The sequence below is a fragment of the Heterodontus francisci genome, chromosome 10 (assembly GCF_036365525.1).
Source record: "Heterodontus francisci isolate sHetFra1 chromosome 10, sHetFra1.hap1, whole genome shotgun sequence".
NCBI lineage: Eukaryota > Metazoa > Chordata > Chondrichthyes > Heterodontiformes > Heterodontidae > Heterodontus > Heterodontus francisci.
Window position 1 is genome coordinate 66,099,506 of NC_090380.1, and position 13,547 is coordinate 66,113,052.

A 13,547-nucleotide genomic window follows, 5' to 3' on the forward strand; every position below is an offset into this window, starting at 1 on the left:
CACCTCCCTTTTCTAACTTTTGTTCCTTGTCCTCCCTTAGTGTAGCATGTCCTATGTGTTGCTTTCCCTTTTTTAAGCTTGCTTCCTTTTTTTTTGTAGATCCTACCTGGACTTGCAATCCTTTGCCATCTTCCTATTTCCCATATCCACTCAGACACCAGTCCCTTTCTGGTTCAAGTGGATCCTGTTGTATCAATACAGCTCCTTTCTGCCCCAGTACTGATGCGGTTCCACACCTGACATGTTAATTCTCTTGACCAGTGTCTGCAAATGTGCTCATTACTTGAGCAATAGTTGAGATTATCCTCAATCCTGCTTAAAATTTTTTCCTACTACTGATACTGCCTCCTTGTTCCTATCTTTGTTCTGACATGAAGCCCAGTAACTGAATTCCCCCTTCAGCTTCCTCAATCATATCCTTTACCCTGGTAACGCACCCTTCGTCACCCTTGTCTTTGGTTGCAAAGGACACTCTCATCTCTACCACGTTTCCATTCTGCTTTCTTTCTCTTCCCCCTCCATTGCCATGCAGACAGCATTCTGAGCCATGATGCTTTGATCTGCATTGTGGCTGTCCTGCCTGTAGTCTTTGTCCTAATCCCCTCAGTAGTGAGTACATTGTACCTGTTGGAGGTCCTGCAGACAGTTCTGTCCAAATCCATGCTCTCTGGCAATTGTGCCCTCTTTGAACTTGTGCTTTCTTCCTGGACTCCTGTGGTGTTACTGTTCCAGATACCACACTATCTAGAAACTTCTTCCCCCTCTCTTGTCGCAAGTGTTTCTAACTTGCAGCCCAGCTCAATGAGCTGAAGTGATGAGGCAGACATTTCCTGCAGGTATGGAATACAGGACAGTCCTGATAACAGCTTGGCCTGCCCTGCCAGCTTTAGTCTGTTTATTTCTTGAACTGAATTTAACATTTGGTAGACTGCTGCTTATTTTCTTTTAAAGTTTATGAAAATGTTAACTGGCAACCTGCTGTCCTATAAGAGTCCAGCAGTTTACCCCAGCCAAATGGATGCCATTGAAAAATCTCATGCTTTGAAACCCAGTTTGGAACTTATCTTGGTCCTATGTGTTCAAAGGTAATTACCTTTTTAAATTTAAATTTTAATCATGTGCCAAGTGCTAAAACACAATGAAGCTTTAATGTTAAAGGCAAAAAAAACAACTCCCTTGTCCCACTGCACTGAATTCTTGCACTCCATTCTAAACTGCTCATCTGTTCACAATCCATTCAGTTATGTTGCAGTCTGTGTTATAGCCTAAGCTGCAGCTGAGATGAGATGAAATAGAACCAAATTATATTTGGGCTGTATTTGTAGAATACTGATGCTAAGTTTGGATGTGACTAACTGTAGCATGACTTTTAGAATCTTGTAATCTTTGACTTAATTTCCTTCTTGTGCCAGGTGTCTTGACAACTTGAATTCAGTTTAACCAAAGTGCCATACAAGCCATCAATGTAGCACTTGCAACTTTTTGAAAGAGCTGCTACTTGTAAAATCATTTGGTCTTACCATCAAAACTTGGTTCTGATGTGAGATAATGACTTGAAAGCTTTGCTAATTTTCTAAATGAAAGCTACTTTTAAAAGTAGCTAAGTAAGTGCCAACTTTGCTAAAGCAAGCTTTCTTATGAACTGTGAACATCCAAAGTTCTATCTTTTCTCCATTCATAATGAAATCCTGTACTTTGCAGCTACCCAGAGCTGTTTGACCAAGGTGATTTTTACCTATCCAGTATGCTAATATGAAATTGCTGTACATTCAACTATAAATGTTAAGTAAAATATTTTTTTGTCTAGACAAGTATATTTAAACTCTGTCCAACATTTCAAATTTTCAAGTTTGGTCACCTTTTGGGAACTTTATTTTGCTAAATAGTTCAGTAGCACCTACTTTCTACTGCCCCGCACTTCCCCCAATTTAAGCAGTAAGTCGAGCTGAATTCAATTCCATAAATGGTCTCCAAGTAATTTGTGAGCTTTGCTTGCAGGCAGCTTATGAACAGGGTTTAATTCAGATAAAATTTGATAACTGGCTGACACACACTTAGCCTGACGCATGTTTACACTTAACAGGTGTTAAGATGGGATCAGATGGGCCAGTGGCTGAAGTGTTGCCATAAAACAAGCAATTGATGGACTGTACAGCTGGGTGAAAAATGAGAGCTACAATGTGCTGGTCAGACACTCAACTGTTTCTTCCACCATAGAAATCATATGCTGCAGCTTGTCAAAATTGGTACTGGGTGGAAATACAGCTACCTAAAATACCAGAGATTAATTATTCTTAATCTATAGGGCTACGGTGAAGGGGTAGGACTAATTGGATAGCTTTCTTAGCAAGCACTGACATAATTGGTCAAAAAACCACCACCTGTACTGTGATTTCTGAGCTTCATGGGTTTAGAAAAGACAGTTGAGGGGAAACTATCCAAATACGTAAAATTGAATACAGCTTGAGTAAACATTGTCTAGTTCAAGGATTGACGTCATTGTAACCTACCCATTGCTGCCCTGATTGAGAATAAGGAATCCAATTTGGGGTGTTGCTCTTCCAAACAAAGCTGTAGATTTGCTTGCTGAATTGTCAGGCAATCCAGTGGGGCTGATTGTCCTGGTGTACTTGGAAAGTACTCTTAATTCCTGGTGATTTGGCCTGTAGAAAGCATAATAAATCTTAACAGTTAGAAATTATTTCTGAATCACATGGATAAAAGGTACCAGCAAGACAAATGAACAAGGTCTAAAAGGTAGGTGCAATACTAGGAGGTAACCTGCCCTTTTGAGGATTCTAGCAGTTGAGCATACAATTTTCACTACCTAGAACTGAATCAGGCCCCAACTGTAAGTGTACTCGTTAGGTTGCATAAAATGAGTTTGATAGTCTTGGTGTACTGATGGGTCCCATTTACCACAAGTTGGTAATCTTTGGATGAACATGATTTGTGTGGGGAAGGGAACTGAGGAATAAATGGTATTGCTGCTGTGTGTAGGGGGTTTTCCTTTTTTTTTTCTTTTATATACTTTGAGATCTCTCTCATCATTCTCCTGTTTTCATGTTCCAGAGTGGAAATTTTTCCTTATGAACTGCATTGCTCAGTCTTTCAGTGTTATGAAATGTCATTGTTGTGCTGGATGCAGCTATCGAGTGATGTTTGAACGCTTGCAGTTTAGCATGAAATTATCATTCTGCAGACTGCTTCAGAAACAGGAATACAAGATGCATCTGGAATACTGCTTTCTGTGGTTGGTGTAACTAGAATACTAGATCTTATGAAATGAGATTTGTATTTTCTAAATGCCACTTAGAAGTGAAACGGTGGATAAGCACTTTGAAAGTAGCTCATAGATTTATATCAGTTTAAATATAGTCAGATTAAGTTGTCTTTAATTTTTTACACCATGTGTCCATTGCTGTTTTTGGAAAGTATGGAAGCTGAAATCAACTCATGGATAGCAAAAAGATTTGATTAAAATTGCTCTCCGTATGCTGGGTGAAGCAAATGTTAATTGAGATTAGTTTTTGACATTTCGTTTCCATTCCCACTAAGCAGCTACTGTGGTGGGTGCAGAGGTTCAGTGTAGGCATTGTTTCAAATATTGACCATAATTAAATTGATGGGAAATGGAGGCAAAATTGTTGGATCTTTGCACTAATGTGTTTCGGTGTATCCTGTTGTCAAGTGTGCAAGAGTGCAGTTTGTGCAGGTAAGATGCAATCTCAAATTGGTTAAACTTTTTGATATTGCTGAAAGCTAACTTTCTCTCCATGCAAACTAAGATTCACCAAGCTGGGATTCTGGACATGGAGGAAATGGCTCAATGAATGGGTACCATGATGGAAGCGACGGTCGGGTAAATGGTTATGATCGTGACCACAGTGGGCTCAACAGTAGAGGATCCAGTCGAAATGACACAAGTGGCCATGGAGGTTATCGAAATAGAACATTCAATCCTGGTGCCCAGCAAAGTGCTGGATCAGGTGTGCAATACTAAGCTCTATTGCATTATTATACCAATGTTGGATCAGATCTTCTATGGACTTTATTGTGAATGGAGAAATGAAATTTTTGATGCACAAAACAGGAAATGTTAATTATTTACAATATCATCTAAAACTGGCATGGAGCTTCACAATTTTCAGTCTTTACCACTTGTTATGGTCTCTATCTTGATGGTCTGCTTCTGTGCACACAACTATAGTCATCAGTTATTGTGTAATCTGTGCAGACTTGCATTCATAGTGCGTAACACAAACATCAAGATATTTCACACCATTATCATACAATTTGACACCAACCCACAATTGGGGCAGGTGATCAGAAGCATGGTAAGAGGGGTTTTAAGTGACTTGCTACAGGAGAGGTAGGTCTAGGGAGATTCCAGAGCTTGGAGCATGGGCACTTGAAGGTAGTCAGAAGCTAGAATTGTAGTGCCGAGATCTTGGAGGGGTGAGGCAAAAACTTGGATGAGTTCTAAAATCAAGGCATTACTGAACTGGGAGTCAATGTAGATCAGCAAGTAAAGGGGTCTTGGGTCAACAGGACTTGGGTGATATTTCAGAACTTTCTCCATGATTTTAAAGCTCAGTTGGATGTTAGACCCCAGTTGCTGCTGGCATTGTTTCAAGATCTGTAAGGTTTGGTCTCTGAAGAGTGCAAGTAAAACCAGTGTCTTATGCTAGGCCTGACTGTGACCATTTTCATCAGAAAGACAGTCAGAATTGTTTAGCTTAATGTTTGACCAGTTGTTTCCCTTGCACTTTGATATGGAATTTGATCTGTACTTGTTGACCAGGTAATGTTCCAGAACATGAGGATTGGCTGTCATTGTAAAGCCCACAAAACCTCTGCCAATCTCACATCTTGCATATGCTCATGTATTGGCTGCTCCCCACCCTAACTGTTTACACTAACAGTTGAACCATCTTTTCGTGGTACTGTCAGTTAAATTGTCTGCAGGACCAGACAGGTGGGTAGAGCTGATTGTCAGCTGTGGAAACTGACATACCCCAAGGGACAACTTTTAGAGGAGGACTGAAAGGAGTGAAGGAAAGTTCAGGGGGTGGGGGGGGGGGGGGGGGTGAGAAACAAGTAACTGTAGCAATAGGAAGAGAAACAATTGTTGGAATTCTTGGCTGTGATTAAGTAATGGTGAAACTCAGCTGGACAGTGCAGGATGGTGTTGTCTATGTCAAAGATGGCAAAAGGCATTCGCAGACCATCTTAGTTGGAGAATGTGTGCCTTTGATTTTAGACCTTTGCTGTAAGAGGAATGGGAGTTGTTGGAGAACCCCTATAATTTCAAACACCTGTTTAAAAATTCTGCTCTTAAGTAATGTGCTCCACCCTTTGCAAAATAACTTAAGGTGCAGAGATTTACATTTTGTTTGGAATCTGACTTTAACTTTGCTATACATGTACTTGGTGTTATAGGAGCTTGAACCAATCAAAACCTGTAGTGTACAATTGAATGAATTATTGGCATAACGAATTGAGGGAAGTAGCTGACTCTAGTCACATGAATGCTGAAAATCTTTCTAGAGGGTGACTAATGGTCAATTATTATGCTAAATGTGCCCAAATGATTTTTCTACTAGTATTAGAATGGACCAATTCTTGATACTGATGCATGTCACAACTACAGAATAGTGAGTAGATCCTCTACAAAGTTTTGTCGCAGATACCTAGGTAGTTGACATTCAAACTGATCACCCAGAAAGGCACATGCCAAAGGTAAGCCAGTGTTTTAAGGCCTGTTGGTCTTTGTAAATTTATATTGGTGAATTTTGCTTCTGCTCATCGGATTGTTCATAAATTTTGAGCTGCCCCGTTGTATTGGGTAACAATTGATGCACTTGATTTGTAGTACAACTTGGTATCTTTCTTCTCATATCAACCTGTAATCTAAACTGCGACCCTTCCTAATGTAATGCTATTGGTACTGGACCAGCATTCAAATCCCCATATGGTAAGTTGAGAATTTGGTAAATTGAGTAAGAAAAATACAAGCTGTATGATAAACCTGACTGTACCTTGATATCCTTCAGGGAAGGCAGCTTAGCACCCTACTTGTCACCTACTGTGTCTCGCCTGACTGCTTTCAGAGCAAGTAGGGATGGGGAGCAGATGGTGCTTTGCTAGTAGTGACTAGCCACTTCTAATTCTGTATTTAGGTACACTGGGCTTCTTTAAGTATTAAATTCAATACATGCAGTTAGCACTTTCATTTTTTGGATGATACTAAAATGATCTTGTTTGGTGAAGCACCTTGATTACTGAAGGTAGTCCAGCTGATCTTGTGCCTACTTGGCAGTTGGTGCCTTGTAAATTAAAGTCCAGGGCAGTCCTCATCTGAGGGTTATGATTGAGATTGCATTGGGTATAGTTTGCCGACTAAAAGCACTTGTTTTAAACCGTAATATTCTAGCTTTGTAAAATATGCATCCAAGGCACCTGGTATCAACTTTTTCTAGCAGCTGGTAGGTGGAAATATTTTGCAGTCAATGTTGTATAGTGGTCATCTGAGGTGCTGTAAATTATTTAATGAAGAATTGTAAAGAAACACCTTTAAAAGTTCTCAAACTTGTTGACAAATGGAGCTGCAATCACTACCCTCTTCTGAATAGAGGACACTAATTTTATGATTACCAAAATTTATAAAGGCATCAAAAAGTACAAGGCTACAATAGCATTGGAGAAGCTTCCCACCTGGACTGAGTTTTTATGCTGCTTGTCCATATGATGTGAAAGATACTACAACTACATAAACTAGCTAATCCCATATTGGGGAAAGGGAAACTTTGCTTTCAGTCCTGCTGTGAGCATCACATCTGAATGGAGTCTGATGGGTGATTTATTGCAACAACCTGGATTTTCCTAAGAGGGTTTCTGTTTACAAGATCAGAATATCTTGAGGCTTCTGATTTTAATTAGTTTGTAAAAGGGTTATACCTTAGTATCAGGTACAATAACAGTAATCCAGAGACTTTGACTAATCCAAGGGTTGTTTCTCTTGGAGCAGAGAAGGTTGAGGGACATGATTGAGGTATACAGAATTATGAGGGGTGTTGATTAGATGGAAGAAATTTTTTCCCTTAGTGGAGGGGTCAATAACCAGGGGCATAGATTTAAGGTAAGGGGCAGGAGGTTCAGAGGGGATTTGAAAATTTTTTTCGGAGGGTGGTTGAAAACTGGAATGCACTGCCTGAAGAGGTGGTAGAGGCAGGAACCATCACAACATTTAAGTATTTAGATGAGAACTTGAGACGCCGTAGCATACAAGGCTATGGGCCAAGTGCTGGAAAATGGGATTAGAATAGTACTTGATGGCTGGCACAGATGCAATGGGCCGAAGGGCCTGTTTCTTTGCTGTGTGACTGACTCTAATCTGGAAATGAGTTCAAATCATACCACAACAACTGGGGAATTTAAAATCAGTTAATTAAATCTGGAGTGGAAAACTGGGTTCTGTAATAGTGACCATAAAACCAAACCTTTTTAAAATAAATAAATAAATAATTCTGGTTCAGTAATGAGATTTCGGAAGGAAACCTGTCCTTGGTTAGGTCTATAATTCCAGACCCACAACAATGTTGTTGCCTTGAAACTGCCCTCTGAAATGGCCTAGCAAGCTATTCAGTTGCATGACAGCACTATGAAAATGTGTAAGAAAACTGGGTGAACCACCTGGCATCAACCTTTGGCACCAGGCACAACAAAGGCACACCAGCCCAGTCAAACCTGCAAAGTCTTTCTTAAAACATCTGGGGAACTTGTGCCAAAATTGGGAGAGCTACCCCACAGACTAGTCGGAAACAGCTTGATGGTCATAACGCTTTGACCAACATCCTGGATACGTCCAATCCCACCAGCAGGGGAGACAGCAGATGTAGTGGCACAGTGGTATATAGTTACCAGGTGAGTGCTCCTGGTAATTCTTTGATTCTGGGCCCCATGATGTCTCAAAGGCATAGGAAACCTGATAGCCACCTATCTCCTTCCTTTATCTGGAATAAGTGGTTCATGTTACACACCTCTTGTCAAAGGCACAATGTGTATTCTGAGCAGGAGACTTCATTGCCCATGAAGAGTGGCACATAACCAACTAGTATTGGTGCTGAGTCCTGAAGGACATTTCCAGATTGGCCCTGCTGAAGTTGGTGACAGCCAACAGGAGAAATACATGGTTGATTTTCATCCTCCCCAATCTACCTGTCGGATGTCTATCCATGACTGTATTGGTAGGACTGATCACAGCACAATCCTTGGAGTTGAAGTCTCCTCTTCATACAGGGTACTCGCCATTGTTGCATGGCACTACCACTGCTAAATGGGATAGATCTGGAATGGTTCTAGTGATTCAAAACAGGGCATCCATGAGATGCTGTGGACCATAGCCAATGTTGTACTCATGGCCTAGCATATCACTCATACCATTACTACAAAACTAGACGACCAACCCTGGCTGAGTGTAACAGAGCATGCCAGCAGCAGCTCCAGGTGTACCAAAAAAAAAATAAGCTGCCAACCTACTGAAGCAACACCAGACTACATGTATGCTAAACAGAAGCAGCATGTCATAGACCTAAGCAATCCCACAACAAACAGATCACATCAAAGCCCTGCAGTCTTGCCATATGGAGTCTTCAATGGTGAATAGGAGGTGGCTTGGTGAACAACCCATCCTCTGGCAGAGTCTAACACAAGTGTAAAAGATGAGGCTGAAGTGTTTGCAACCATCTTAAGCCACAAGTGCAAGTGGATGATCCATCTCCAGCCTCCTGCTTTAGGGTTTCCACAATCATGCCAGAGTTGTGATATCACATGGCATGAATTGAATTAAACAGCTGAGTGACCTGGATACAACAAGCTATAGGTTCTGACAACACCTTTAGCTGGGGGCTGAAGATTTGTGCTCTAGAAGTAGCACCACTTTTCTAACAAAGCTGTTCCATTACAGTTACAACGCTGACATCTATCCAACAAAATGGGAAATTGCTCAGGTATGTTCTGGTCACCAAAAAGACATTCAATCCAACGAATTACTGCCCAATAAGACTACATCAACAAAGTCCTGGAAGGTGTTGTCAACCATGCTATTGAGCAGCAATGCCAATAGCCTGCTCATCAATTTGCTAATAAAAGCAAAATACTGCGGATGCTGGAAATCTGAAATAAAAACCAGAAATGCTGGAAATACTCAGCAGCTCTGGCAGCATCTGTGGAGAGAAGCAGAGTTAACGTTTCGGGTCAGTGACTCTTTGGGTTCCATGCGCAGCACTCTGCTCAGATCTCATTATGATCTTTGTCTGAACTTAAAGCAGGTAGATGCCCTTGACATCAAGGAGCCCTAGCACAATTGAAGACTATGGGAATTGGGGGCAAGGAGAAACTTCCACTGGTTGGATTCATACCTAGCACTGAAATGGTTGTGGTTATTGGAGGCCAGTTATCTCCGTCCCAGGGTATTGCTGTAGGAGTTCCTCGGGACGGTGTCCTAGGCACAACCATCTTTAGCTGCTTCACTGACCTTCCCTCATAAGGTCTGAAGTGAGGATGTTCGCTGTTTAGTGTTCAGTTCCATTCTCAACTCCACCATGTGACTGGTCCAGTTATAAGAGCAGGTCAGAGGCTGGGTATTCTGGATTGAAGTAACTCTCAACCTGACTCCCCAAAGTCTTTCACCCCTCACTTGTGCCTTGGAGTTAGAGGAAAGAATATTCATTGACCTGGATGAGTACAGCTTGCACACAATCCAGAACAAAGCCTAGTTGGCACCCCATCCTCCACCTTAAGGATTCGCTCCCTCTGGCTGCAATGTACCATCTACAAGATGGTATTGCATTAACTTGCTGGTGCTGCTTCTACACCTTTTCAAAGCAGCAACCTGTGCTGCCTAGAAGGACAAGGGCAGGTGTATGGGAATACTACCATCTGCAAGTCAACCATACTGACTTTGGTGTGTTGCCATTTTCTCATGGTGGTTGGATCAAAATCCTAGAGCACTTTGGGAGTACCTACAGCACACACTTGCAGTGGTTCAAGGTGGCAGCTTGCACCCCCTTCTGAAAGGCAATTGGGGGCATGCAATAAATGTTGTCTTTGCCAGTAATCCCACGAACAAAAACCGTTCAGATTAAAAGTACAACTTGCATTCTGCTATTTTACTTTCAGCTTCTTGAATTTTGTCCCCTCAGTTCAGGATAAATTGAGTTGGTCTATAGTAGTTCCTTTTGGACAAATTTTAATGGGATTCATGCTTACGGTTTTTTGTCAATTACCATGGACTTGGAATTAAAATCTTCTTGCTAGAGATTCTATGGATTTTTTTTCACCATGTGAATTTGCTCTGGAAAGAACATGTAATGACCTATCAGCAGTAAGATCCTGCCCACATTCCCAATCTCCTCCACATGTAAACTTGCTGTTTCACCCATTCCAGTTATTTCTTCAGACAATGGGCAGAGTACACTGCCTGAAATGTCTGGGTCTGCCAGTTCTTCCTAGAACTCTTTTTTTCAAGAAAATTGCTTTTCAGAGCAAATTCACATGGTACAAAATTATCGTACTCAATGTTGCTCTCACCATAACCTTCAAACAACCTTTAATCTCACTTGTAGCCCTAAATTGCTTCAGTTTGTAGGGTTAGTGAAGTTCATGATTTGGTAAACCAAGTTGTACAGTTTGGCTTTAAGGAATTTGTTCATATTGAGATACAAGAACCTTTGCACACTTCATTAGAAATGGGTTTCTGTTTCTTCTAAAATTGCCTAGATTAGCAAAGTGTAGATGGAACAGTTTGCTGCAGTTCCAGCTGAGTTGGTTGCTGTATCCATCTTAGCTAGTTAAAATAATTGAGCAAAGCTGATATGCATTCTGTAGTTTTGAGAAACCATTTCTTAATAGCTGCTAGGATTGTGATCTGTTGGCTCAAACTGATGTAGTGCTATGCTCGAAAGTTTTCATTTAAAGACAGCTGTTATATTTGGTTCTCTAATGACATAGTATACTTTAATTTTCTCCATCTACTATCCTGGTAAAGAACTGTGGTGGTAAGAACATGGCTCTATATAGTGGGTGCAGGATAAAATTGCATGGTCTATGGGTCCTATGGTGCCAAACTTAAAAGGACAAATGACCTATTTGGCTTAATATAGAGGTTGAAAGTAGCTTAAAACTACAATGTAGTCTCTACCCTAGTAGACAACTTTATGAATTATAAATCAAAAGTTCCCCAAAAATATAAACTGGCCTCCAGACTTAATTTTAAACAGTGAGTAAAGCCTGCCTGTCCCTAGATGCAAACTCTGCTCAAGTATTTGAGGTTCAGAAATAGTAAAAAGCTTTTCTGCTTCATTTCCTCCCCTTTCTCAACATAGATTTCAGTCACTGATGTGGGCGAAATTTAATTCAGAAAGCTGACAGCAGGAATGCTCGTTGTAGTGGATACTTGCTGCATGGGTGCAAAATGGAATTGGTTTAGACTGCTGCACAAATTGTAAGCTGAATTTAATTCTCACCTGTACCAGATAGTTTTCCCCTTTGAAAAGAATTTAGAAAAATCTCAAACTGACTGACCTAAACCTTGAACAAATTTTCCAAATAAGTGGCTTTAATTTGTACTTCTAAGATTTTACATGGACTTGTCATGCATTTTGGATCGTAACAGAAGTTGTTAAAACATCATTCTTTCAAGATGCACATTTCCAGTTTCTCCAACTGTAGCGTATGAGGTGCATAGCACATACAAAAATGGTCATAAATGAGAAGAGTCTTGTGCTCCCATACTAAGCCTGTAAGGCACTCGGCACTTTCTTTGAGGTGCAGAGTACAAATGGTAAGCTTTTATTTAGGCATTGGCCAGTTCCAAGTTAGAATTGTACTTTGACATTTGTGCTCAATTATGATGGGTGGGCATTGAAGTGAAGGAGTTTTGTGGTTTCAAATTTCCTCCAGAGTACTTGAAGTAATCATTTTTTATCTGTTGCATTGGAAATGTTGACACCTGAAATCAGTTCTTGGAATATAGAAGTTATCTCTGTCTGTCAGATATTGGGATTTCAGATCAAATTTTCCTATGGTTTGGATCTTGGGCATTTTTAAATTAGGATAGTGGCTCATCTGCAGACTGAGTGACCACCTCTTTTAGACCCTGGATGCCAAGAATAGGTTTTGTCGTCCTTTCCTCTTGCTCTCCTGCCCCACTCGGAGTTTACTGCTTCAAAATTTGTCACTTGCTTTGAAGTCAAGCTTATAGCAGTGATATAATTATGAACTTTTCTAACCTGACAGGCTTTGGCTATGATAAAGATGGAGGATGGAGTAACAAAGAAGTCAGGGACCCGTACAGCAGTTTTGGATCACGTGCTGATCGTGGAAAATCAAGCTTCTTTAATGATCGAGGAAGAGGAAGGTAAACTAAATTTGGTTTGTGACCATGGTGCTATCCTGCTTTACTATTTGATCAAAACTTGATTTTAGTTTGTACTTATTTAGCTTATTTTTTCCCTATACTTGAGTAGAATGGGTATTGTAACCAGAGAATGGAGATGGGTCAGTATACATAGACTTGTGCTGGTGCTTTTATAAGTTGGGCCTGATTTTTCTCTGCCTCCTTGCTGTTGCTCAGTGAACATTCTGTGCTGGATTTTCAAACATTTTGTTTATTTCCATAAGGTACGAAGACCGTGGCAGGGGAAATGCTAGTGACAGTGCTTACGATCACTTTGGAAGCCGCAGTGACCGTGGAGGATTTGGCAGAATGGATCGTAGTGGATTCGGTTCTCGTGAAGGTAGTGGAAATAGCCGTTGGGTGGAAGACAAGCGGGATGATGATGACTGGTCAAAACAGCTACCACCGAATGAACGTATGGAACAGTAGGTGTTGAGTTCTTACCTACTCAAAAGGGGCAAGTTAGGAATTTCGCATCTGTATGCACATCTTGGAAACTTGCATTCGGGTGGTGGGTGGGGGGGGGCGGTGGTGTAGAGAAAAAGGTGAAGTTGAAATTTGTAGGACAGTTGCAAGGCTGGAAGAGATTCAAGATGAGGGGTTGAAGCCATGAAGGGATTTAAAAACATGCAACTTTTAAATTGGAGGTGTTGGAGCACTAATGTGGGTCAAAGGATGGAAATGTGGTCACGGCTTAGTGGGAATAGGATAGAAGTTGCAGTTTGTGGTAGGGGCCAAAGATGGCTAGTTTTCCTGATCTTTAGAGGAACCTTTGGCTGGTCCAGGGCTGGATATCTGACTGGCACTCTGCACAGAAGCAGTGGATGACTGAAAAGTTGGAGGGGTCAGTCTGTCTTTGCACAGATGGAAGCTAACCCAGTCTTTGGATAATGTTGCCAAGGGTCAGCATGATAGGGATCTAGGATAGATCTTTGGAAGAGATGTGGGGTTTGGAAGGAATGCAATTAGATAGGTAAGTGTAGAACAAAGTGACCTGGACAGTAGATGGTGAATGCTTGATGTGGACACTTGTAAGGCTGCAGAGAGGATGGGGGAATAGTTTTCCATTATCACTCAACTTATGAAG

At 41.0% G+C, this 13,547-nt stretch overlaps 1 protein-coding gene across 1 annotated transcript in view; it reads left to right on the forward strand.

Moving 5' to 3' along the window:
* The first annotated feature begins 3,793 nt into the window (after window positions 1-3,793).
* The window catches only part of ddx3xa (DEAD-box helicase 3 X-linked a), a 42,235-nt gene continuing 32,481 nt past the window's right edge, over window positions 3,794-13,547 (forward strand). The window contains exons 1-3 of the mRNA XM_068040660.1: window positions 3,794-3,989; window positions 12,301-12,421; window positions 12,685-12,885. Coding sequence (XP_067896761.1) covers window positions 3,830-3,989; window positions 12,301-12,421; window positions 12,685-12,885 — 482 coding nt within the window. The 5' untranslated portion in view covers window positions 3,794-3,829. The remainder of the gene's footprint in view (window positions 3,990-12,300; window positions 12,422-12,684; window positions 12,886-13,547) is intronic.